Below are 25261 nucleotides of genomic sequence, written 5' to 3'. Positions count from 1 at the left end.
TGAGGATCTCTCAGAAACATTATGAATTTGCTGCCTCTGTTGATCCAAGACACTCAAGAATAATGATTTTTATTTTGGTAATCTAGCACCCCACAAAGCTTTGTGATGATAAGCAGGCTCCTATGAAGTCAAAACGGGGGAGAAACACTGTTGATTTTCACATTAAACAAATCCTGCTACGTGGCTTGGCATGCCCTCCCCCAGCAAAACAGGGTACCCTGTACTTGCAGGTACATGTTTAAAAGCGACTGCAAGGCTGCCAGATTCCTAATGTCAAAGCAGTAATTAGAATCAAGTGTCATGCAATTAAATTGTCCATGAATGAAAATTGGCAGCCCTGGGCAAGGCAATAGATCTCAGTCCCAGATTTTGAATGATGAAACACGTGCACAGCTCATAAACACGAGACCAGTTCACCATCATAGAACTCAGTGGCCAAGCATGTTTGACATTTTACACCTGCTGTATTACTTTGACTGAAATCCTATAAATGACATCATAGGGAAGGGGTGGGAATCATGACGCCTTCCAGATGTTGTTGAACTGCCAGTTATTCTGGCCTTTGAGCTGAGCAGCAAGAAAGAAATTAGGATTCAGATGGGTCATTTGGTTGAACAAGTGTTAGGCAATTGGCTTGAGGCTGGGACAACAATAAATAAAAGTTCCAAGACCAAGAGGAGGAAAGAAAACAACCTATCTTTATGAGGGATCAAACACAAAGACAATGAATCTTAGAATCATAGAATAGTAGAGTTGGAAGAGACCTCATGGGCCATTCAGTCCAACCCCCTGCCAAGAAGCAGGAAATCGCATTCAAAGCACCCCCGACAGATGGCCATCCAGCCTCTGCTTAAAAGCCTCCAAAGAAGGAGCCTCCACCACAGTCCGGGGGAGAGAGTTCCACTGCTGAACAGCCCTCACAGTGAGGAAATTCTTCCTGATGTTCAGGCGGAATCTCCTTTCCTGTAGTTTGAAGCCATTGTTCCGCGTCCTAGTCTCCAGGGCAGAAGAAAACAAGCTTGCTCCCTCCTCCCTATGACTTCCCCTCACGTATTTGTACATGGCTATCATGTCTCCTCTTAGTCTTCTCTTCTGCAGGCGAAACATGCCCAGTTCTTTAAGCCGCTCCTCATTGGGCTTGTTCTCTGGACCTTTGATCATTTTAGTTGGTCTCCTCTGGACACATTCCAGCTTGTCAACATCTCCCTTCAACTGCGGTGCCCAGAATTGGACACAGTATTCCAGGTGTGGTCTGACCAAGGCAGAATAGAGGGGTAGCATGACTTCCCTGGATCTAGACGCTATACCTATTGATGCAGGCCAAAATCCCGTTGGCTTTTTTTGCCGCCACATCACATTTTTGGCTAATGTTTAACTTGTCCACAAGAACTCCAAAGCTTTTTCACACGTACTGCTGTCAAGCCAGGCGTCCCCCATCCTGTATCTTTGCATTTCATTTTCTCTGCCTAAGTGGAGTATCTTGCATTTGTCCCTGTTGAACTTCATTTTGTTAGTTCCTCTCTAATTGTTTTGAATTCTGCTCCCGCCTTCTGAGTCTTAGCTATCCCTCCCAATTTGCTGTTGCCTGCAAACTTGATGATCATGCCGTCTAGCCCTTCATCTAAGTCATTAATAAAGACGTTGAACAGAGCATCTTTATCATTACCTCTGATGATTACAAAGGTCGGGTGGCCATCTGTTGGGTGTGCTTTGATTGTGCTTTCCCCGCATGGCAGAAGGAGTTGAACTGGATGGCCCAGGGATCTTCCACTGATAATACTGTTAAGTTTGCCCATGCCTGATATATATATTATATAAAAACATTTCTTGGGGCCGCATGATAAAGGTTAAGATCTCTTGCTTTAAGTGTACAGCGGCCTATTAGGCAAAATGACTGTTTCAGTCTCTTCTGTACTCATGAGCTGAATGGGCAAGCTTGGGCCCTGGAGGTGTTTTGGACTTCAACTCCCACCATTCCTAACAGCCTCAGGCCCTTTCCTTTTCCCCCTCAGCCGCTTAAGCGGCTGAGGGGGGAAAGGAAGGGGCCTGAGGCTGTTAGGAATGGTGGGAGTTGAAGTCCTAAACACCTCCAGGGCCCAAGCTTGCCTATGCCTGTCCTACAGTATAGACGACTCCCTAACAAGCCTCCTTTCCGCCATCTTTCCTTCCCTTCGTTCCTTCCCCGGGCCCTTTACAGACCGCACTGCGCAGGCGCACACCGTCCGGCGCTGAAAGACCGCGAGAAGAGATTTCGCTCGGCTTCTCTGGTGGCGGGAGTTTCAGAGGGATTAAGCTCCCAGAATTTGAGTTCGCTTCTGAGGGAATAAGAAGAGACTGAGGAGAAGAGGAGTTTTACTTCACGGCTAATGTATACTTGAGCACGACAGAAGGCTTGGTTGTCTCGCTGACCTGCGTTTTAGCACAGCTTTCGCGGGGGTCAGTGCATTGCCTCAGTTTTAGTGACAATGGGGGTGATAAACAAATGCTTGTTCAGGAGCCGCCTGTGTTTGAAGCTGGAGTGATATGGAGACTTGGAATGCAGCTAAACCAGGCCTTTGCCAACTTCGGCCCTCCAAGTGTTTTGGACTACAACTCCCACAATTCCTAGCAGGCCCGTTCTTTTCCCCCCTCAGCCGCTTAAGCGGTTGAGGGGGGAAAGGAAGGGGCCTGAGGCTGACTTCTCTCGTTGAATTGGTCTGCAGTGCCTTTCATGTTCCTTGATTTGTGTTTGGGCAGTGCTGCGTTATGTAGATTTCACCTCACTTTGGAGCCCTGTAATTGGATTTCGATAAATTTGTGGAAACAAGGATTGGTGAGAAAGCTTCAGTTGATACACCTTTTCACCATGATAACTCTTTCAGGAGTGAATTTCCCTTCTTGGGGTAGATTTATCTTAATGTGTTGTCGAAGGCTTTCATGGCCGGGACCACAGGGTTGTTGTATGTCTTTCGGGCTGTGTGGCCATGTTCCAGAAGTATTCTCTCCTGACGTTTTGCCCACATCTATGGCAGGCATCCTCAGAGGTTGTGAGGTATGGATCCATACCTCACAACCTCTGAGGATGCCTGCCATAGATGTGGGCGAAGCGTCAGGAGAGAATACTTCTGGAACATGGCCACACAGCCCGAAAGACATACAACAACCCCAGATTTATCTCACTTCCTGTTGTCTCTCCCCCCCCCCCCCCCCCCATTCTTAACAGTAAGTCGGATGGTTGTAACTCGGGGACTTCCTGTATTGGGTGAGGTTGTCAATGATGATTCACTTTAAGTATCTGTTACTGGAAATGAGGCCAATCCTCAATTTGCAGGTGCCTTTTGCTCTGTCTGTTTCCAGAGTAGCAGAGATTTGCTCGAATTCCTGCCAGTTGTGCAGATTTGCACTCGGCCCACCAAATTCACTGTTTCTGTACCCAGAGATTCAACCATCCGTGGCTTTAAAACATTCCCATATATAAACCTTGATTTTGCCATCTTTGTATATTCATATTTACTTGAGTTTAATGCACCATCAAATCAAATGCACACTTCCATTTTCAAAACCCTGAAAACAAAAAATATTTTAATGCACAGTGGTAAAAAGTGCACTCTTTGTAATTTGGCCAAAAAAGTGTGCATTACAGTTGCTGTCTGCTTAGAATTTCTTCTTTGAAACAACAGTGTTAGAGCACCAAAGCTTCTAGCAATTGAAAAGAAAACCTTGGGGTGCGATTTCCTGCTTCTTGGCAGGGGGTTGGACTGGATGGCCTATGAGGTCTCTTCCAACTCTACTATTCTATGATTCTATGCTGTAGTTTGAATCCATTTTCATTGCCTTGGTTCAATGCTATGGAATCATGGGGGCTGTAGTTTGACAAGGTTTTGAGCTTTCTCTGCAAAAGAATGCTGATTCCTGACTAAACTACAAATCCCAGGAATGCATAGCATTGAGTCATGGCAATTAGAGACGATGTCCCTCAAATAGAAGCTCCATGTGCAATTTCCCCTTTTGCCTTGGCTCGGCACTAAGATTACGTGAATCCAATGTGCGTGCAATTTTTGGTAATTTAGCCAAAAAAGGTGGGCAGTGCAAAAAATTGAAAGAACAATACAATATTTAAAACAATTTTAACAAGGATAAACTTACCAGTATTTCAATGGGAAGTGTGGTCCTGTTTTTGGCTGATGGGATAGTCAAATTAATTAGGGGAGTTGTTGTGTTCATTTCAAACTAAGAGTGAAGGCCAGGTAAATGACCTTGTAGGACTGCATTTGGTCCATGGGCCTTAGTTTGGGGACCCCTGCTATAGACTATGTGGAATTCAAACTGCAGTGTGTGTGTGTGTGTGTGTGTGTGTGTATATATATATATATATCTTAATTTGGCAAATGGTTAATCTTTTTCTCTCTCCAATACATTAGTTGATTCTCGGAATGGAAACAACTGTGTTAAATGAACCTGTATCACTATGCTCTACTCCAGAAACCAGTGATCAGAAAAGCTGCAGCTCCTCAGAGAAACAGGTATGTAATCTAATATTTCCAGTTTCCCTGCTAGCACAGGAGACTCAGTTAACTGGCAACCATTGGGATTGATAGATGCTGGATAAATGTAGTTTCTGGTTGCTTGAGAGTTTCTATTAAAATACTATAATCTTTCTATACCATAAACTATTGGCTTGATATTAATATTGAAATATGAAATTAAAAGCAAATTAAGAGAAATAAAGACAAATTTAATGTAATACAGTTTTAGTGCATTGTAAAGCAGTTTTAAATTTAAAATATTTCTTTGTGGGGGTGTTTTGCCAGTTGCTTCAAGACTTAATAGTTAACAGAGAGCCTACCATATTTCCCAATAGTTGTTAAACCTGGTTTTATGGAGAATCATGTAAACCTTGCTATACTGACGAACATTTTAAGTCAAAGATGTAGTACATATGCCTATATCAGATTTATTTGTAATTAATTGGTTTCCCCAACAATGAAGGTATCAATTAGATTATGACAGTAATTTGCTTAGGGATGCCTTCATTCGTCTTGCAGTGTATTTAGTTTCTACATATACTCGAATGATATATAGAAACCTGACAAAAGTTAAAACCTGGGTTGCTTTATATTCTGGTTAATTGCAACATTGCTTTTAACCTTTTTGAATGCCTGGGCACAGTGTTGTCACTAGGACAGTGTAGAGGCCTGTGGTGGGGGTAACATCAAAAGGACGGCCACTGTGGCAACCTGGGTTGAGCACATCATCTCACCCCCAAGAACCGTTTCCTGTACCACAGTCCCCACACTATGTCCGCCCTGTTGGGTTCAGAGCAGGGAGAGGGGTGATTTATTCACAAGTAAGCAATAGAGATCACTCTTCCCACATCCCTTTGCCCAGGCCACCTCCTGTTTTACCCATTTATGCTGTTTTGGCTGCTGGCACTCCTGTGCTCACACTCCTATCCTGACTTCAGTGCCAGTGGAGTGCTTCTCATCTCCCTACTCCCAGGCTGTCGGTAACATTGTATAAGTCAAAAAATGCAAATCGCCATTGCGCTTCAACATGCATTATAGGAAATTCCTGCATAGTAGTTTGAGACTGTTTTCCAGTTTCAATGTCATCACCGTCCTGTTTCCAAATCAGTTTCAAACATGGCAGTCTAATCCTCTGCACAGTGAGACCAGGTCCAGGCTATATTATAGTGTCAGTGTAGATGTATCCTAGGTTGGTTTGCTTTGCCTAATTGTTGCCTCTCCTCTTCCTCTTTTTTACATGTTTTTCCCCCTCTTAATGCTACCTGGTTACCTTCACTTTAGCCAATGAGTTCAACCCTTCGAGAACGTTTGAAGAAAGCAAGACGGTCATTTCATTCAACTTTAATTGTACCAAAGCGCCTTAAAATAGACGAAGAAAACAACTGCAGTAGTACTTGCAAAGAAGAGTCTTTGCCTAAAGGAGAATCATATTGTATTTCACAAAGCAAAGATGAAGATTTGGAAAAAGTTCCTGATGAAACCAGTCATTTGAAAAGTACAATACAAGAGAGGGATCTCTGTATGTCTGAATGTACTGGGTATAGTAAGAATGCACAGGGTTCTACAGAAGTCCTTTTGTTGGGAAAAGATGACAGGCTGTGGGAATTGATGGAAGAAAAGGCAACATTGGTAAAACAGGTCCAGGAAAAGGAGGAACTTCTTCGAAGGCTCAAACTGGTCAAGATGTACAGATCAAAGGTGAAAAGATGCATGATTGAAACCCATGTTTTAAGTTGCTTGTTTATCTAGAATGTCTAGCACACATGTGCCAAACTCAAGGGCAAATCTGGCCCTCTGTGTCATTTTATGCGGCCCTCCAGATGCTGGACTACAACTCCTGTATTCCTCATCATTACACATGACTAGAGCTGATGGGAGTTGAGATGCAGTAACGTCTGGAAGGCTGCAATTTGTTCGGTTTAGTTAGGATAGTGGAGCTTGAATTTAGATACAAGGCTTGTGAACGTGATGTCTAACTTTAAAATGTCCTTTCGCCAGCCTCACAGCTTCAAATGCTATTGGGTTGCAATTCTCATTATTCCTAGTCTGCATGTCAGATAATCGGAAGTGATGGGAATTGTTATTCAATAACACCTGGGGACCAAAACTGGGTAAAAACTAAAGGGCACCAACCACTATGTTTTATATATATATCCCTCTGTGTCCATGGATTCTGTATCCATTCCCCTGGAAGGCAACCATAAGGCTGATGTGGCTCTCAATGAAAAAGAGTTGGACCCCCTGGTCTAGGTACATTCTTACTGGCATAACCAGCGGCACAACTGAAAACTGCTGGATTTCCCCTTTGTATTACATTCCAGAACAAGCTGACTGTGTGTATAATGTCATTTGCATTAGTGAAATGACACTGTTAGAAGGGGACCATTAACAATCACAGTAGATGCTTATTGGCTATTAAATTCATTTCTGGGAGTTCCTGTTCTCCAAATATGTGTAACTTGTACATATTTTACATTTAACCTGTTTCTGTTGTATCACACATTACTTTTTTTTGCTTCTTCTTATTTTCAGAACAACCCAACAGAGCTTCAATCTCTAATATCAAAATGGCGAAGCAGTTCTCAAATGATGCTATATGAATTACAAATGGCCCTAGCTACGGATAACCAGAAATTAAGCATTACCCAGTTGATAGACAACTTTGGACTGGATGATCAACTGTTACATTATAACAGAACAGAAGAAGATTTTACAGATGCAGAGTAACACATTTCTTGATTTCAGCCTTGGAAAGATAAACTTCTGTATTGTATCACTGTACTGCTGTGAATTCCGCCTGGTTTTCACATGGAAAATAATCCCTTTTTTTGGCAAAACTTGCTTAAAATGTGAAAAAATGACTATATTGTTACAGATTATATATTTTCTGGCAAAAGGTGTCTATTTTTGCAGTCACCAATGAAATGTTTCTTTTTAAAAAAATATATACATGCAAACTTTAATTGTGCAGGGAATTGGGGCACCTTCTATTTCTTGATGAATATGACAGTATAGTTTCTAAACACATTTTCCTCTTACATTAATTTTAAAAAGCGTATCAGGAAACTGCACGTAGATTCCACACCCTTTTTTATTGAATAAATAATTCTTTGTCTCTCCTCCACCCCAAAATTCTACACAGGAAATGGCTAAAATGAACCCAAATCCTTTAACAGTATTTTATCACCATTTAAGCCAACATAAAACATGGATTTTACTCGCTGGCTCATTCAATGGCCTTTCATAATAAGTATGCCTATGGTTGAGGTATACAATTAATGTGTATGTTATACTGCCTAACTACTCAAAGACTATGAGGATCAAGAGGTGATTCTGTTGCCTACTCAGTACACTTTCAAGACTCTTGTGTCTAGGATCTGTAGTTGCATGTTTTTGTCTTAAAGTCTTCCCTACAAAGCTGCTTCTGTTCTCATTCTAGTTTCAATTTTGTTCTTTGAAAAGCAGGAGTGCTTGATTCCAGCTGACAAAATTTACCATGACAACAGGAAATATGAACTCTTTAAATTTATTCTATTATAACATGCATAGGCCTAAAACCAACTATAGTTGATCCACAGAATGGGAACTCAGTAAGTTAACATTCAGGTTTGATGAAGTGAATCTACTTCAGTTGGAACTAACAATTAGAATTAAGCTGTATGAGAATCTAAATGAAGTATAACACATCTATAAGGCTGCAGTGAGATATGAAGTGATATTAAAAAGGGGAAGAAAGACCTCACTTTCTTGCAGTCTCTTATAAGTCTACAAGAGTGTTTATTTCTTCTTGTCATCAAAGCATCTACTTGCTAGAGTTCTTGCACATCAAAGAAGGCAGGGAACGTTCTCATTCTTAGCCTCTCCACTTCATTTTGAAGGGCGGACAACTCCTGGGCCTGGGCCTTGGCAAGATCCACAAGCTGCTGCCGGTGCACAATGTCTTCATAGCGCTCTTTAGCAATCCTTTGTTTCAGCAGATCTGAGTCTGTTAAAATAAAAAACAAAATGGAAATGGATAACAGATTGCCACCCTCATCTGAATGATCTGCTTTTATCAGAATCTTAGGTTTTCAGTGCTGTCGATAACATGAACTGTCTAGCAATACATTTGATGGCACAGTAATTTGATTTTCATCCTGATCAATACTACTGACTGCACAGAATGTGTAGTAATTGGTGATATCAGAGTGACCTACTTATAGAAATGGAAACCAAAGTGATCCACAGATAATGGAATGAACAGAAATGTTTGCATATTTGGGCACAGTTAACCAGTGTTACAGTAACCAACAATCGGTACAAGGCAAAGTATTCCTGCCAGAAAAGCACACATCTATATATATAAAAGGATTTAAAAAAATTCGGCCTAGGACAAAACAAAACTACACATCCCAGAAACACTAAACTTGGCAACAACCCCTCATCCATGCCTCTACGTTCATACAACAAAAAGAAAAGAAAAATAAAGTCCTAATTAGAGGGAGAGGAATAATTGTTTTTTATCCAATTGCTGCCAGTTAGAAGGCTAAATTGCCCACTTGGTCTCCTAGCAACCTACTCAGCCCAGGGGGCAGGCACAGTTAGCCTCAGGCCTATAAAATACAATTATCTGATTTTAACTGGATTATGTGGCAGTGTAGACTCAAGGCCCTTCCACACAGCTATATTACCCATTTATAATCTTATATTATCTGCTTTGAACTGGATTATCTTGAGTTCACACTGCCAGATAATTCACATCAGTGTGCATTTTATACAGCTGTGTAGAAGGGGCCTCATATAATCCAGTTCTAAGCAGATAATATAAGATTATAAATATACAGTTGAGTCTCACTTATCCAACATAAACAGGCTGGCAGAATGTTGGATAAGTGAATATGTTGGATAATAAGAAGGGATTCCGGAAAAGCCGATTAAACATCAAATTAGGTAATGATTATACAAATTAAGCACCAAACATCATGTTATACAACAAATTTGGCAGAAAAAGTAGTTCAATACTCAGTAATGCTATGTTGTAATTACTGTATTTACAAATTTAGCACCAAAATATCACAATGAATTTAAAACATTGACTACAAAAACATTTGACTACTAAAAGGCCGACTGCGTTGGATAAACCAGAACACTGGATAAGCGAATGTTGGATAAGTGAGATTCTACTGTAATATGAAATAATTACTGTGGTAATCCAGTCCAACCCAATTCTGCCATGGAGGACACAATCCAAGCACGCCCAACAGATGGCCACCCAGCCTCTCAATAATAATAAGAAGAATAATATCATCATACAATCCTAAGGTTAGCAAATACCCCTAAGGATCATCCAGTTCAACTTCCTTATATCATGCAGGAGGACACAATCCAACTACTCCTGACAGATGGCCATCCAATATCTGCACAATAATAATACACATCGAATCATAGCATCAGACAGTTAGGAGACACCCCTAAAGGCCATCCAGTCCAACCCAATTCTGCCATGCAGGACACAATCCAAGCACTCCAAACAGATTCCACCCAGTCTCTCAATACTAATACTAATAATAATAATAACATCATCATACAATCCTAAGGTTTGGAGTGACCCCTAAGGATCATCCAGATCAACTTCCTTCTACCATGCAGGAGGACACAATCCAAGCACTCCTGACAGATGGCCATCCAGCCTCTACATAATGATGATGATGATGATGATGATGATAATAATAATAATAATAGAAGCATAGAATCCAAGAGTTTGGAGAGACCCCTAAGGGCCAACCAGCCCAACCCTTTCTACTATGCAGCAGGACACAATCTAAGCATTCACAACACATGGACAACGTATAAATTCTATACAATACTACACAGGGACATAGACCCCCCTCTACCCTCACAGTACACAAACAACCAAATGCATACTAAACATAAAGACAACCATACAACAGACATTCAATACCACCACTACCTCAGCAAGTTCTCACCAACACCACCAGACAACGCCACAGCAACGTGTGGCCGGGCACAGCTAGTATTATATGTGTATGGTGGAATGAACACCAATTTTCAGGGGAAGAAAATATGCACACACAAAATATAATGGCCCCAAATCCTCAGAATAAAACTCACCTGTAGCTTCATAAATGTGCCGCCTTTCTGACACAGTAACCAGCATTTCTTGTAATTCTTTGCTGAGCTTCTGGTTTGCCAGGTCTTTCTGGTTTATGTGCTTCTCCAGTTCTTTGATAACTTGCGCTCGTTGCTGCACATTTTTCTTGTGAACCTGGCCATTGAAAAACAAGTGAAACATGCACATTTGCTTATAAGATGTTGGTTGCTAAGCTGGGAAGACAAGACTTGCTTTTATTAATGTAATATTGTTCCAGAACGTCTACAATACAAACTATTGTAAAGTATTTAAAAGAACGCTTTAAAAGATAATATTTAATGGGCTACAAGAACTAAAAAGTATTACAAGTTAAAAATACTGATCCAGTAAAATGTTTTCATGTTTTATTTTGCTTCCCTATTGGATGAGCACTCAAGTTAGTTATATATAAAGTTATATATAAACCAGTAACAGTAATGCTACTATTAAACATGATAGCACAATGTTTTAAGAAATAAATAAAAATCCCCAGAAAGCTATGTCATAAATCTGTTGATGTACCACAAATTTAGCAGGCAAAGCTGTAGTATACAAAGAAAGAGACTTGGCGGAATATACTACCGTAATTTGGTTTGATTCCCATTTTAAGTGAATTGTGAGAAACTGATCAAATATGCCAAAAGCCACAAGAAAAAAAGCAACACAACTATGGATGGTAAGGGAATAGTAAAATGTCGTTTTTACCTTATCTAGAAAATTAAGGGTTCCTTCCATTACTGAGACTTCACGATTCATCTTGCTATCATAGTTTGTTGCTGATAAGAACTGGAGTTAAAGAGAAAATCAGACTAAGGAAACTAATATTTTTAGATGTGAATGGAATCCCACCATAAGTAACCTGATTTCATGTAATAGGTTATTACAGTAGAGTCTCACTTATCCAACTTTCGTTTATCCAATGTTCTGTACTATCCAATGCAGTCTGCCTTTTAGTAGTCAGTTTTTGTAGTCAGTGTTTTCAATACATTGTTTTGGTGCTCCATTCGTAAATACAGTAATTACTACATAACGTTGCCATATATTGAACTGCTTTTTCTGTCAATTTGTTGTAAAACATGATGTTTTGGTGCTTAATTTCTAAAATCATAACATAATTTGATGTTTAATAAGCTTTTGCTTAATCCCTCATTATTCAGCATTTTTGCTTATCCAGTGTTCTGCCGCCCTGTTTATGTTGGATAAGTGAGACTCTACTGTAGATTCAATTATGAGGGTGTTTCCTGATATATTGGCCTATAAAATACTTTTTGACATAGACAATATGTGCAGTAATAACATACAAATTATGCAGCAAGAACCTGCAAATTATACAACATTGAAACCATTCTAGAGTAAGATGTCATGGTAAAAATACTGTACTGTGTGCAGTATGTAGGATATAAATTTAATAAAGAAATCTTTCAATTATTGGTGAATAAAATCAATTTGTCTGGTTTGATGTCCTTGGGTAAAATAAGTATTCTGGATAACAACTTACAATTTGGTGATCTTTTGTAACATTGAATTTTTGAATATCTCGAGCCTTTTGGTTTAAATCTTCAACCTGCATCTGCATTTTTTTATGCTCCCATTCCAGCTGAAATATTCCTTTACGGAAATCTTTGCTTTCTACCATACTAGCAACCTTTCTTTCTCCTTGAGCCTAGAAATGTAGTATGAAGTTTTAACAGTATGTTCATCTCTGAAAAAAGGCAGACTAAATTTCTAAAAATTCAAACATACTGACAAAGGAGGGGAAAGCTTTCAGAGGAAAAGATGTACTTTGTGTAAATATGTCACTTAATTAAAACTTTTGCCCTATTAAAATATACACAATTGGAGCAAAGGAAGACAACTAAAATGTAGTTTTGAAAGTGGTCTACAGAGGGATGAGTTCTTTTGAAATAAACAATAGTTACCCGGATTACACTGTTTAGTTCTTCAATAATGCTCCTGTTGATGAGAATAGCATCTGTGTAATCTGGTATTAAAATGGGACTTTCTAGTTCCACTTGTCCTTGTTTGAAGAGAAACTGGACCATCAAATCTAATTGATATTTCATCTTCTGCTCTCGAAGCCTAGCATTGGAGAAAACAAAAGTATGAACAAACAAAGTATGAACAAACCAAACAGATGAATTTGTTTCAATGGCTCAAGAACAGGAAAAATAAAATAGGTTGGGTCCAACTTTGTCCCTCCTCAACTAGAATGGACACAGATGAGGGATCCAGTTCCACTGCCCTATTTACATCATTCCTAATTTTGCAAATAGTTTGGGATTCTCAACTGGAAATTGGGGGAAAATGCAAGAGGGAGGAGAGAAAGGAAAACTCCCACTGTTTGAAAAAATGTGTACTCTTCTGATGTTGGATGTAGCCCCGAAGTCTCTTGTGGAGGACTTCACTTTTCAGTTCTGACATTGGAAGATTGGTTAAAGGCCCTCGCAGAACAAAATGGTCAAGTAAGGGATAGCATAGGGAGAAGTGTATGTGTGTGCATACAAGTGTGCCTTCAAATCTCCTGTTGACTTAAAGTAACCCTATGAATTTCACAGGTTTTCTTACGCAAGGATTAGTCAGAGGCAGTTTTGTATGGTTCTTCCTCTAAAAAATGGACTACAACACCTGGTATTTGTTGACAGTCTCTCATTCAAGAGCTGACTTTACTTAGCCTCTAAGATCAGACAGGATATAATGCATTTAGGCCAAAAAAAAGCCATGGAGAAACATAGATATATATTTTTAAAACCTTCTAGTTGTTTGAAACTAATACAAATTAGAAGGATGACTAGGAATTGTGAATTATGATCCTAAATCCATTATCTAAAAATTAATTGCCTTTAGATTTTCAATGACTGCTGTAAAACTTTTAACTTGTGAATGCTGTAATATAACTAAAACAGAGAACTTTGTTAACTGATTTTGTCCTGTTTTTGGGGGGAAAGCATGGTATGCATAAAATTAGCAATAGTAATACTTACAGATTGAGTTCACCAAAAACGTGGTCAATCTCTTTCCGTATATTCTCATCTTCTTCAATTTGTTTCTGAAGAAACGTCTGCATCTCTGCTAGGGTCAGTGCTTTTTGCTTTATCTAAGCAAAGAGAACAGCCTTTCGCACCAGTTCATTTGCCAACATTACAGCTCATTATTTTGCCAAGGATAAGCTTATATGAAATAGTTTCATATGTTATCTTCCATTTTAAAATACTTTAACAATGTTTTCAGGCATTGCATCTATTGCACACTGCAGAATGTCAAATGATGTTAAATGTTGACTTTGATCATCTAGTGACAGAACCTGTTTAAATATTTTAACCTAGTGACAGTAACTAGTGATGACATTTCAATAACAGAAATGTATTGAAAGAGGAACTGTTTAATTTAGATAAACAAAATAAATTGTTTACCATGTGAATGACTGAATCTATACCATTCTTACGAGTTCTGTCCTGGACTGAATCTTTGTAAAACGTTCAGATCTCAGTATAACACAGTTAAAATATGGTTTTACAAAAGATTGCTGGAAATAATTGTACATACCGCCTGCTCACTTTCCACTTTGGCTCGTCTAACTCCACAAAAACGGTCCCAGGTGATAAGGTCCACATTTTCAGGTTTGTTTTCAAGCTCATCCATTTCATCAATAGCTTTCATTAAGTGGGCACGAGCATCTTGGAAAGCTTTGGCAGAGCCTGGCCGATCACCGTATGGGTTAGCAACATCTATGTGAACCTTTATCTTATGAGCCCTTTCATTATAGACACGAGAAACAAACAACGATTAAATGATTTCAATTGTTGTGCCTGTGTTGTGTTTGCATTATAACATGGCTATGCATCACCTCTCACTACACATTTCCAGTTATATTGTGTGACTGGTACCTGCTAACTTTTTTCCAACCCCATGCATAGATAAGCAGGAAGGTCCACATTCTTCATATTTCTAACCCCTTTGCTTGTTTTGTAGATCAGTCCTAATCTTCGTTCTGTACACCCTTAGGGCCATAGCCATGTTTGCTCTTCAGAGGACATAGTAAATCAGCATCTCCACATAACAATACAGGCAACTAATCCAGAGAAAGGAAACATGCAGCCTTTGGAGTGCAATCCCACTATTAGATGAAACAGTTTCCACAAATGGTCAACAATAATTGTTCCAGAGCACCAACAAGCAAGCCAGCATTCTCACTCTCTCTCTGGTTGAGGACTGGTTTCTTCATTATACCTGGCTCTTTTTCTTCATTGTGTTCATAGCTACGGATGAACCATTCTTCAGTCTAGGTATCCTCCATTTAACCACCCTGCTGCTTTCCATCTATGCTTAAAGTAAGCAAAGTGCTAGTTTTTCATTTTGCATACATGGAGGAGAAGATGTATGTGCATGTAGATGATTGGTCATGCTTTTATTTTAAATATCATTCATTTTATTTTAATTACATCCCAGTTTTTCCACAACATAGAACCCAAAGCAGCTTGAACGTTTGCTTAAAACAAAATAGGCAGACCAATATTTGTTGGAAAAGCCTGCTCAATGAAACATTCTTCACACCCACTTCTTCCATTTGGTACTAGAGCAATAGGGTGTTATGTAGTTGGGTTCCCTACACACCCTCTACATACTGGCTCAAGAACATTCCCCATTTGTTCAAATACATAGTTGTAATGCATAGGGATCAAAGTATCCATGTAAGCAAGCAATGGTACTTCCAAGGTGTTTTCTGCAATCACATAAAATACCTCTCTATCTTTCTCCTCTTTCATGATGGCAAGTATCAGCTCTGCTGAGCTACCCTTTTACTTGAAACTCCCCTCTAGGTAGCCATGGCCTAATCAACATATATGGGGTATGTGTGTATCCATGAGTGCTTTTCAATGACCAGTAGTTTCCTTAAGTTACCTACATACTATTTATCTGATTTATTCCACTGAATTATGTCTCAAAAAGACACAAATTCCCAGCTTTTACTTCCAAACCCTGCTACAGAATATAGTTTTAACTGAACTAGTCTTTACCTTTCGAAGAAAAAGAAATTGTAACCCTAATCCAACTTTTTTTTTCCAAATTAAACAGCAATCCCATTAAAATAATTGGAAACATATTTAGAAACAGTACATCCTTGCAAATCCTGATGAATGTAATGAAAGTGTGATGACGTTGATGTCCAGTCTGGACAGCAGATCAATCCAAATCAGACCCAGTATCACTGTCCAAATTGTCCTGAAGTAATGAAACAATCCAGATTTTCCAGGAAAGTATTTGACTTTCTTAAAGCGAGGTAAAGTTAGTTTAAACCAAAAAATCATGTAATACTCACCAGATGCTGCTGTATGTCATAAAGACAGATAATAGTCAATTCAACACGAGTCTAATGTTTTGGTTTCATGTACACAATCCCTTAGTCTGGATCCAACCTTGTCTATTTATAAATTGTTAATCTACAACAACTGTTCTACTACTACGATTATTCTGATTTAATTGTTGCTTTAATAACTTAAAACTTTCAAAGAAAAGGACTATGCTGAATGCAGTAATGCAAAAACTTTCAGGAAATCATTAGGATCAACAACAACAAAAGAAGCCTTACCTTGGCCGACGTTTGTAAAGTTTGAATAGTTGATCAATTTGATGGGTATGAAGATCTGAAAATTCTTTTCTAAAGCCACGTTCCATAAGCTAGCAGTGAGGAGAAAAGTATGATTTTGTCATTCAGGATTGAGTCTGAGTGTTAATATGCAGTAGTTCTCTCATGCATCATGAATATAATCTTTAATTTAAAACTGCTAAAATATGTTCTAAAGAGTGAGCAATCAATCTATATAGTTTCTTCTCCATAGCTGAATTCAAATTCCATTTCAGGAAGTTCATTTTACAGCGTGATGTACTTTTGCTAGTCCAAAATTTAATTCTATAGATCACTTTAAAAAAACACAATGTTTGCTGTGTAGTTTAGAAATCGTAGTTCAACGGTGCTCTTAAATTTCATTCTGAAAAGGACATTTTTGCCTTTATAAGATTATGTTTTTCTTAAATACACAGGGCAGGGAAATTTCTCTCAATTTGTAAAGTGGTACTATATGATAGCATACAAATCTTAGGGGCCTATAGGCAAAATTAATCAAAAGACTATGTGATTCGTAGTCCTGTATGCTACAGACATTTAATTCACTTACGTAAATGGTTAAAACTGGCATTGAGTAGTGAGGCATTACTATTATTTCATAGTTAATTTTATAAACATCCACATGAGTAATCCACAATGAAGGGTGCGTCCTCCATTGCTTTAATGGAGAATTAATGTAGCTTGAGACCACTTTAACTGCCATGGCTCAATGCTATAGAATCCTGGGATTTGTCATTTGGTGAGGCACCAGCACTCTTTGGCAGAGAAGGTGAAACATCATGTCAGACAACAATCCCCAGGATTCCATAGCATTGAGTCATGCCAGATAAAGTGTCTCAATATGAATTAATTCTGTGGCTTAGATACATCTTTATAGTGCTATGATTCCACTTCATCTGCTTTGGTTGTACCTTATGGAATCCAGGGATTTGTAATTTAGTGAGGCACTGGAGCTCTTAGTCTACATGTGTGTGTGCCTTTACGTCAGTGGTTCTCAACCTGGGCCCCCCAGATGTTTTTGGCCTACAACTCCCAGAAATCCCAGTCAGTTTACCAGCTGTTAGGATTTCTGGGCATTGAAGGCCAAAAACATCTGGGGACCCAGGTTGAAAACCACTGCTTTACATCCTGTAACCACATATGGTGACCACATAAATTTCACGGGATTTTCTTAGGCAAGAAATAATGAGAGGTGGTTTTGCCAGCTCCTTCCTACAACCTATAGCACCTGGCATTTGTAGGTCATTTCCCATCCAATACTAATCAGGGTGACTGTGCTTATCTTCCAAGATCTGAAAAGATCTGGCACTTTCAGGGTACTTAGGACCTTTTAAAAATACTTCTCCCTAAACTGTAACTCTCAGAACCCTAATGGATGTTGCCATGGCCATGAAAGTAGAATCACAGCACTATTGCTGTGTGCTGTGAAAAAACCTTTAATTAAGTTAAAGATATAAAAACAAGTCCAATTAAACTCAACTGGGCTACTAAATAAAATGATTTTATATTTTGGTTCTTACTCTATCTTCAGCAATCAGTATGTCATAGGCCTCTCTGAAAGCTTCTACTTCTGCTTTGGCTGTCTTGACTGCTTCATTAGATATTAGCTGTAGAAAAAGTGAAATTCATGTAATACTTTTGAAACATAAGGACAATGTATCCTTATCCCATTAACCCCACGGTGGAAATGACCAATTGATATGCAGTATACATTGTTTCCACTGATGATAACATTATTATGGGAGATTTTAGGAAGTAGCTAATGATAAGGGTGTGAGCAATTCTTGAATCTCTGCAGTTTCTTGGGGGTTTTATATGAATCTTGTCAAATTACAGAAATCACCTTTGCTTTTCTCTTTTTATCAAGGTAATTATAGAGCCCAGATTCTCTAGCGCTCAACTCTTCGTCCAGAAGCAGCGAATAGAGAAGATTCGTAATTTTGAGTTCTTCCTAGGAAAAGGTTTGTAAAAGAGACAGTGAGGCTGCTGTTTACGGGGAAGTAAGACTGCCCAATATATATGTATATGTTGAGGTTCACCTGATATATAACCATTTCACAGTTCACTTTTTTGTCAAAGAGTCTATTCACAATTTCATCAAATGCCTGTGTTGTTTCCTGAATAGAGCCTTGAAGTTTCCTCAATTCGGTTTCCAGAATCTAAGGAAGAAAAAGATATGATGTCTTTATCTTGGATGGGATTAGGCGAGTGTAGATCAGTAGAAAGAATGTGGGGTAGAAGAACCTTCATTTATATCTGATTGCATGGTACATTCACTGTAGCAAAAGGAGCCAAGTATAAACCAAACGGTGATGGATACAAAATCTGAAGTTTCCTTGTTCTCTCAAATTCTTTTAAAAATGTACCAAGCTTCAGAGGGCAAAAATCCTGATAATCTTCCCTCCTCTCTTAATTTCAGTTTACCTTTCGATGTTTCTCTCTTTCCTCATTTAGTTCCTTAACTTTCTTCTCATATTCTTTATATATTTTTTTCTCATCTTCATTCCAGAGTGCTTCATCTTTAGATATAAAGGCAGGTGCTGGAATTTCCTGAATATATCAGAGTTAAAAGTATCACTATATGTTTATTATCACTACACTACTTTAAGGATTTCTACTTTTCTGGTGTCGTTCAATGATATTACCAGAAATAATAATAACTTTAACAACAACAACAACAACTACTACTACTACTACTACTTTATTTTTGTATCCCGCTTCCATCTCCCTGAAGGGACTTGGGGCGGCTTACATGTGACACAAAGTGCCTAAAACAATGCATAAAATAAACACACAGTTCAATACAAAAAGTAAAACCAACAGCATATAAAACAACAATTAATCCATTAAGTATCCATTAATTGCTACTTAAAAGTCTTGAGGCCCACACAGTTTCACAATTTCCTCTTTCATACATGGAGGTAATTGAAAACTGCCTTTTTCCATTTTAAAGTATCCAATTCCATGTAGCCTTTACACTTGGCAACAATAGTTTGGCTCAGTTTTTAATTAATCCATTTATAATTAATCCACTCGCAGATGAATTATTTGTATAGGATCACTTTTTGACTAATGGGAATGAGCATTTGCTGCAATTGTGATCCCACTTTAAAATATATTCTAATAATTGCACACAATTACAGTAAATTGTCCTAATTAGAGATGCTTAAGCAGGAAAAAAGTAAAACATTTTAAATATATCACTATCTGTTAAGTCAAATGTCGTAAAGCCAAGCCATGAGTTTATTCTTCTGGGATAAATCATGATACAGCTCTCTTTTTAATTGTTATTTCATAAAAACATGACTCACCATCTTCAAAATATCTTCTTTTTTTATTTCAAGGACTCCATTCATCATGTCCATAAGGGCACGCTCTCGGGCATTGTCCCTCTGAAATTAATGGCAAAATTAATTGAGCAATAGAGGATGTCATCAAGGAAAAGAAAAATGTAGAAAATGTACCAAGGTATCTTTCAGTAACCTGAGCAGCAAGACGTCTTTTATGCTCAACCTTGGCCATGATTTTTTCTTTTGCTTTCTGCACTGGGGTCAAATACTTTTCCGCTTTGATCTGTGAAGACAAAAGATTCAGATTTTTTGTGAATAGATTTGATACCTCACCATCTTTCCCACTCTTCAAATCTACTCCTCTGGGCACTTTCCTGGCATCATTGCTGGATATCAGTGCTAGGCTGCCTTAGGACCAGTAGATTCTGAGGATTCTACAACCAAAAGTACACATCCAAGATTACACACTAAAAAGGCCAGTCATGTGTCCCTTCCAATCACAATGCTATAATTTTTATGTGTATAATGAGTGTCTGTGAATCATGCACATGAAACTATGGCCATTTGAGAGAGAAAGGTGCATGCATAAATCCATTATTTTCTATTCTTGGAGACACAACTGCCAATGGCTACAGACGGTCATTTCCAAACATAGTTTGTAGCACAGCATGAATATGTGGCTAGTCCCATCACTTTCATGTTTCATAACTGTCTTGTAGAGAACTTGTGTATATATATTATATTTCAGGAGTTGGATCTAAACTAGTACTCACTACATAGGTTTCGGTTTTGATTATATGCTTTACCTAGGCCTGAATATTACTACTTGTTCCAACCGGAATAGGTCAATTGAAGCAACAGTTGTTTGTACGTAAACCCCAATGACCTATTGGTACTCTAGTTGGGACTACCACAAGACTTATGCCCTCTCTTTGTACATAAGATGACCAGCAATTCTTCGTTTTCTCTCCATAGAAAAATGCCTGACTGAATGCAAGGAAGTTAGATGATATAACCTTGCTGTGATTGATGTACTGAATGGAAGCAGCAGGAATAAGTGAATCACTACTGTCTTTAAATGGTTACCATATGAGACAGAGCATGAATTGTTGAGAGACAACAGGGAAGGATTTTTAAAACCAGACTCTACTTTTGAGCATCCCTGAAGTTAGTAACGATTGGGATCAGGATATATGAGCTTGTTGGGTAATTTCTAAAAGGAAAAAAGCATTGAAAAACATAAATCAGTAACAACAGCAGCAGTTTAGCAGGTCAGAAGCTTCTTGAGCATAGCAGAACAGCTAGTGAGCTTCAGCAATTACAGTTTGGAGCTTTAAACGTTACACAAGACTTTATTGAAAGAACTACATTTCTATATAGGAAAGGTAAGGCCTAGCTATCTAACTATCTAGCTGTCAGCAGACAACTTATCTCTCTCAACACTCCCGGGTAAAGAAGAAAATGGAGATTCAGAGGCTTGCCATACAGTCTGGAAACTTTGAATAAAAGGAGGCATGTCCCTGAGAAGTATTTGTCTAACAAACAGGAGAGAAAGGGAGAGAGACAGATAGAGGGCAATGGGGGAAAGAATTTCCCTGCCAGCTAACTAATCTGTCTGTCTGTCTATCTCCTTGCTGAGGACCATAAACTTGTGCAGGATGTAACTGGATTCCAATAGAGGTAAAAGTCTGGGGATGGAGAACTTAAAATCCTCTTTGGTCTGATCCATCAAAGATATTCCTCTCTGTTTAAGCCATAGTTTGTGTGCTCACAGAGATTGAGGCATTTTATATCATTAAAAGCAACAAGATAGGAAGGAATAAACAACATGTTATTTTTTTTTCATGTCAGGAGTGACATGAGAAACTGCAAGTCGCTTCTGGTGTGAGAAAATTGGCTGTCTACAAGGACATTACCCAGGGGGTGCCTGGATGTTTTTTGATGTTTTTAACATCCTTATGGGAGGCTTCTCTCATGTCCCTGCATGGAACTGGAGCAGATAGAGGGAGCTCATCTGCACTCTCCCTGGGTTGGATTTGAACTGGCAACCTTCAGGTCAGCAACCCAACCTTCAAGTCATCAGTACTGCCGGCACAAGGGCTTAACCCACTGCACCACCAGGGGCTTCTGTTATTTAAAAAATCAATTTAACACAGATACCCTGATATAGTAAGGCATGAACAAAAGCATGTGTCTTTCACAGGTAAAATTCATGCCATAGTAAACATTACAAGATATAAAAAATTATCTTCCAAATGATGCAGATCTTCAGTTTACATTTACATTCTTAGCATGTAACGTGAAAAAGATCTGTTTTTTTGGATACCAAACCTCTGAATCCAGAACTGACATTGCTCGATCAGGCTGCTCATTATTTGAAAGAGTTGGCACCCATATGTCCTCATGAATATCCAGTTGATTCAAGATCTCTGAAATCCTCATGTTTCTCTCCTTCACACGAGCAATTTCCAATTCTTTCATTCGGATGACTGAGGCAAAGTCTGAATTAAAGGCACTCTTCACATTGTAAATAATGTCCTTAAATAGTAAAAAATAGAACAAAAAATGCAAATGGCATATGCTAAAATCCCAGGCACCACAACGAATCTCAAAGTATGGGCAGGACCCTGGGTGGACAATGTCAGAGAAGGCAGCAGACCTTACCAATGCATCAAATGAATCATGTTTTCTTGGCAACAGCCCAGAACTGCTGCAAAATTGCAGCACTTCCCCACTTCAAGGCCCCCATATATCTTGGAAGCACCCTAGTACCCAAAATCTGGCCACAAACTTCCTTGGAAAAAGGAGTAATGTCTAGTTTTCATTTGAGCTGATTTGGAAATGTTTTGTTTGTTTCTTTGGTTTCTTTCTGCTTCTTGGATGTGGGGAAACACCTGCTGTATTTTGCAGGAGATTGGAGTCATTTGAGGGTGGGTAACACACTGGTGGCACAGTGTGTTAAAGCACTGAGCTGCTGAACTTGCGGACCGAAAGGTCCCAGGTTCAAATCCCGGGAGTGGAATGAGTGCTCGCTGTTAGCCCCAGCTCCTGCCAACCTAGCAGTTCGAAAACATGCGAATGTGAGTAGATCAATAGGTACCGCTCCGGTGGGAAGGTAACGGCACTCCATGCAGTCATGCTGGCCACATGACCTTGGAGATGTCTATGGACAATGCCGGCTCTTCGGCCTAGAAATGGAGATGAGCACCAACCCCCAGAGTCGGACACGGCCGGACTTAACGTCAGGGGAAACCTTTACCATTACCTAAGAATGAAAAACCATTCAGGAAATGTGAAAAGAAATGGAGGAAGCCTGGGAGCTTTGGGATTTTCAGAGATTGCATTTTGCCCACCCCTTCTCTAGGGGTTTTCCTTTGTTTTCATTGTTCTTGCTAGTAATAATTAGTGAGAAGCAGAATTTCACGCAGAAATGCTGATCTTAAAAGTTGCACTATAAACATAAAAACAAGAGGGCTCAGGGCTGCATTTGACCTATCCCTGATTTAGACATTACACAGTTGGGAAACAACCTTTTACCAAAGCTTGACCCTTTATACCATTTTTGTATCCACTGGGGAGATGTTCCTGGACTTTGCATGGATACACAAAACAATGGAGAACAGCAAATCCTATTGAAATTAAGGACTTAATCTAGTGATACTATAAAGCAGGCCTGCACAACCTATGGCCTGCAGGCTGGATGCAGCCCACAAAGGCCTTCCTTATTTTGCCAGACCTGGATAAATGAAGCCACAGATACAGGTCCCACAGATATGAGGAGAGATGTGTTGTACTTACTATGATATCCACAGGCAATGGGAGCAGAGTCCTAACCTTTTCCACAATTTACCCCACCACATCCTCTCACTACAAGCATTTTTCTTCTAGTTAAGGCTGCTTTTATATTATTCCTCTTCTCTAGAATGATTACTGTAATTTCATTTAACTGCTTTATAGAACACACACATGATATGCAACTCCTTGATCTTTAACAAATCAGATCTTTTCTCAGATCTGATCTGTGGCAATTTTTGTTTCAACGAAACTGTGATATTAGCATGTTCTGCATAGACAGATAAAACATTTCACCTTGTCAAAGGAGTGGTCTGTCATGGGTTTGGCAAACTCCATCTTTATTCATTATTTACCTTATCATTTCCTGCTTTTTATATGAATGGAATAGACACAGTCATAAATAAACAAACACAGGTGTCTCACCAAATCGACTGTAGATTTAAATCAAAGTAAACCATGCCGCAGACATACCTGGAATAAAAAAAACCTGACCACTAACATCCTATTGCAATTTTTCTTTCAGAAATGTAATGTTTTACAGGGGGCATACAGAAAAGCAACTCTTTGTGAGATATGCTTACAGGGAAAAAAAATACCTGTAGCAATATAATCTGACTGATTTTCTCCTCTCGAGTGTGCAGGTCCATCTGTGGGTATAAAACAGATGTATCTCCACCATAGCTTGAACTCAGGCTCCCCACCAGAGAATCAACAGTTTCTTCTTCTTCAATCTTCTCTCCTTCCTCTTTAATAATGAATGAAGGTTGAGACTCAAATTCAACAATCTTCTTTCGAAGCTGAACATGTAAAAAAAAAAAGGAGTGCAGTAGACTGAAATGATAGTGATGCCAAGATCACCCACATGAGAGATGGACAATTTAAGATCTAGGGGGCAATTCTAACCCACTGGAAGATACACAAATCATCTTGATAAAAACAGAAATGGCTAAAATTCAATGTATAGTTTTAACCACACTTTTAAAAGTTGTGGGATGCACAGCATGGTTTAAAGCTAAATGCTGGAATTATCTATCACTGTCTATATTACGTAACTTCAGACATATTTAGCTACATAGTAGAGATACTAAAAAAAACTCTGTAAGTAAATGGCGAAGATATGTAATGATAGGAATATCTGATGCACTTTGGGACCAATTCGATACACATCCTGATGGGCATTGGTCCAATTGTGAATGTCACATTGCTGGCTCTGATACATAGCAACATACCATCAATCTTCTTGAGCAGAGATCTACATTGGTATCATTGGGCATAAAATTAATATCTCTCTCTCTCCCATATTTGTAATAGAGCACATCTAACATAATGATTTTTAAAATCCATATTTGTTTTCATTTTGTCATACCACATGTAACCATGCTAACCATATCTCAAATCATGTCCCTTCAGTGCCAACATCCTAGTATTACTCAACAAAACTCAGTCTTTTATCCAAATTAAACCTCAAGTGGCAAAGTAAAGTTTCAGATCAGATGCACTTTGCCCACCCCGTTCTTTGCATATTGTAATATCTTAAATTTAATTCTTCGCTTTTTTCTTTGCCATACAAATTTAGATATATCCTTTCGCCATTGTTTAAATGGTTTATTTGTTTCTATCACAGGTATTGTTTGAAAAAGAAACATAATCTCTGGCAGTACATTCATTTTTATTTCAGAGGATCTGCCCAATAGGATAATTGTTTTATCCTCCCTCTTTTTCTGAAAAGTGCTGTTGTCTTTTCAGCAAAACATCTCTACCATTTGCTCCCAGGCATCACCACCAGAAGACTGACCTTTTTTTAGACAACTGCTGTGATTCTGAACATGAGAGACTCTCTGTACTTAACGTATCCTCCTATGAAGTGCCTATGAAGTGTCACTGGGTGACACAAACCCTAGTGATGGTATTTTTATAA

General features: G+C 38.8%; 2 protein-coding genes across 5 annotated transcripts in view; one reads left to right on the top strand and one right to left on the bottom strand.

The window, feature by feature from the left end:
- Window positions 1–2227: 2227 nt before the first annotated feature.
- On the top strand, window positions 2228–8262 carry sfr1 (SWI5 dependent homologous recombination repair protein 1). The gene is made up of 4 exons (XM_062976287.1): window positions 2228–2436; window positions 4401–4502; window positions 5787–6203; window positions 7038–8262. The coding sequence occupies exons 2-4, from the start codon at window positions 4413–4415 to the stop codon at window positions 7230–7232; spliced, it is 702 nt and encodes a 233-aa protein (XP_062832357.1). The 5' UTR covers window positions 2228–2436; window positions 4401–4412; the 3' UTR covers window positions 7233–8262.
- The window catches only part of cfap43 (cilia and flagella associated protein 43), a 55649-nt gene continuing 38403 nt past the window's right edge, over window positions 8016–25261 (bottom strand). For 3 of the 4 annotated variants that reach the window (XM_062976283.1, XM_062976286.1, XM_062976285.1), the window contains 16 exons: window positions 23940–24140; window positions 21880–22086; window positions 19742–19831; window positions 19570–19650; window positions 18683–18808; window positions 18298–18417; window positions 18102–18209; window positions 17779–17865; window positions 16223–16311; window positions 14179–14386; window positions 13617–13729; window positions 12555–12714; window positions 12134–12298; window positions 11341–11421; window positions 10617–10770; window positions 8016–8490 (listed from right to left, as the gene is read on the bottom strand). In XM_062976283.1, the coding sequence (XP_062832353.1) occupies window positions 8315–8490; window positions 10617–10770; window positions 11341–11421; window positions 12134–12298; window positions 12555–12714; window positions 13617–13729; window positions 14179–14386; window positions 16223–16311; window positions 17779–17865; window positions 18102–18209; window positions 18298–18417; window positions 18683–18808; window positions 19570–19650; window positions 19742–19831; window positions 21880–22086; window positions 23940–24140 (2166 nt within the window). In that variant the 3' untranslated portion in view covers window positions 8016–8314. The remainder of the gene's footprint in view (window positions 8491–10616; window positions 10771–11340; window positions 11422–12133; window positions 12299–12554; window positions 12715–13616; window positions 13730–14178; window positions 14387–16222; window positions 16312–17778; window positions 17866–18101; window positions 18210–18297; window positions 18418–18682; window positions 18809–19569; window positions 19651–19741; window positions 19832–21879; window positions 22087–23939; window positions 24141–25261) is intronic. The other variant, XM_062976284.1, reaches the window with a different exon arrangement.

The sequence above is a fragment of the Anolis carolinensis genome, chromosome 3 (assembly GCF_035594765.1).
Source record: "Anolis carolinensis isolate JA03-04 chromosome 3, rAnoCar3.1.pri, whole genome shotgun sequence".
Classification (NCBI taxonomy): domain Eukaryota; kingdom Metazoa; phylum Chordata; class Lepidosauria; order Squamata; family Dactyloidae; genus Anolis; species Anolis carolinensis.
The sequence above is the reverse complement of the archived record's forward strand: the minus strand, read 5'-3'. Positions and strand labels throughout refer to the sequence as shown.

Coding starts and splice junctions, on each gene's coding strand:
- sfr1 (XM_062976287.1), top strand. CDS start 4,413: ATGGAAACAACTGTGTTAAATGAACCTGTATCACTATGCTCTACTCCA. Junction 4,503..5,786: donor GCAGCTCCTCAGAGAAACAG/GTATGTAATCTA, acceptor CCTTCACTTTAG/CCAATGAGTTCAACCCTTCG. Junction 6,204..7,037: donor TCAAGATGTACAGATCAAAG/GTGAAAAGATGC, acceptor TCTTATTTTCAG/AACAACCCAACAGAGCTTCA.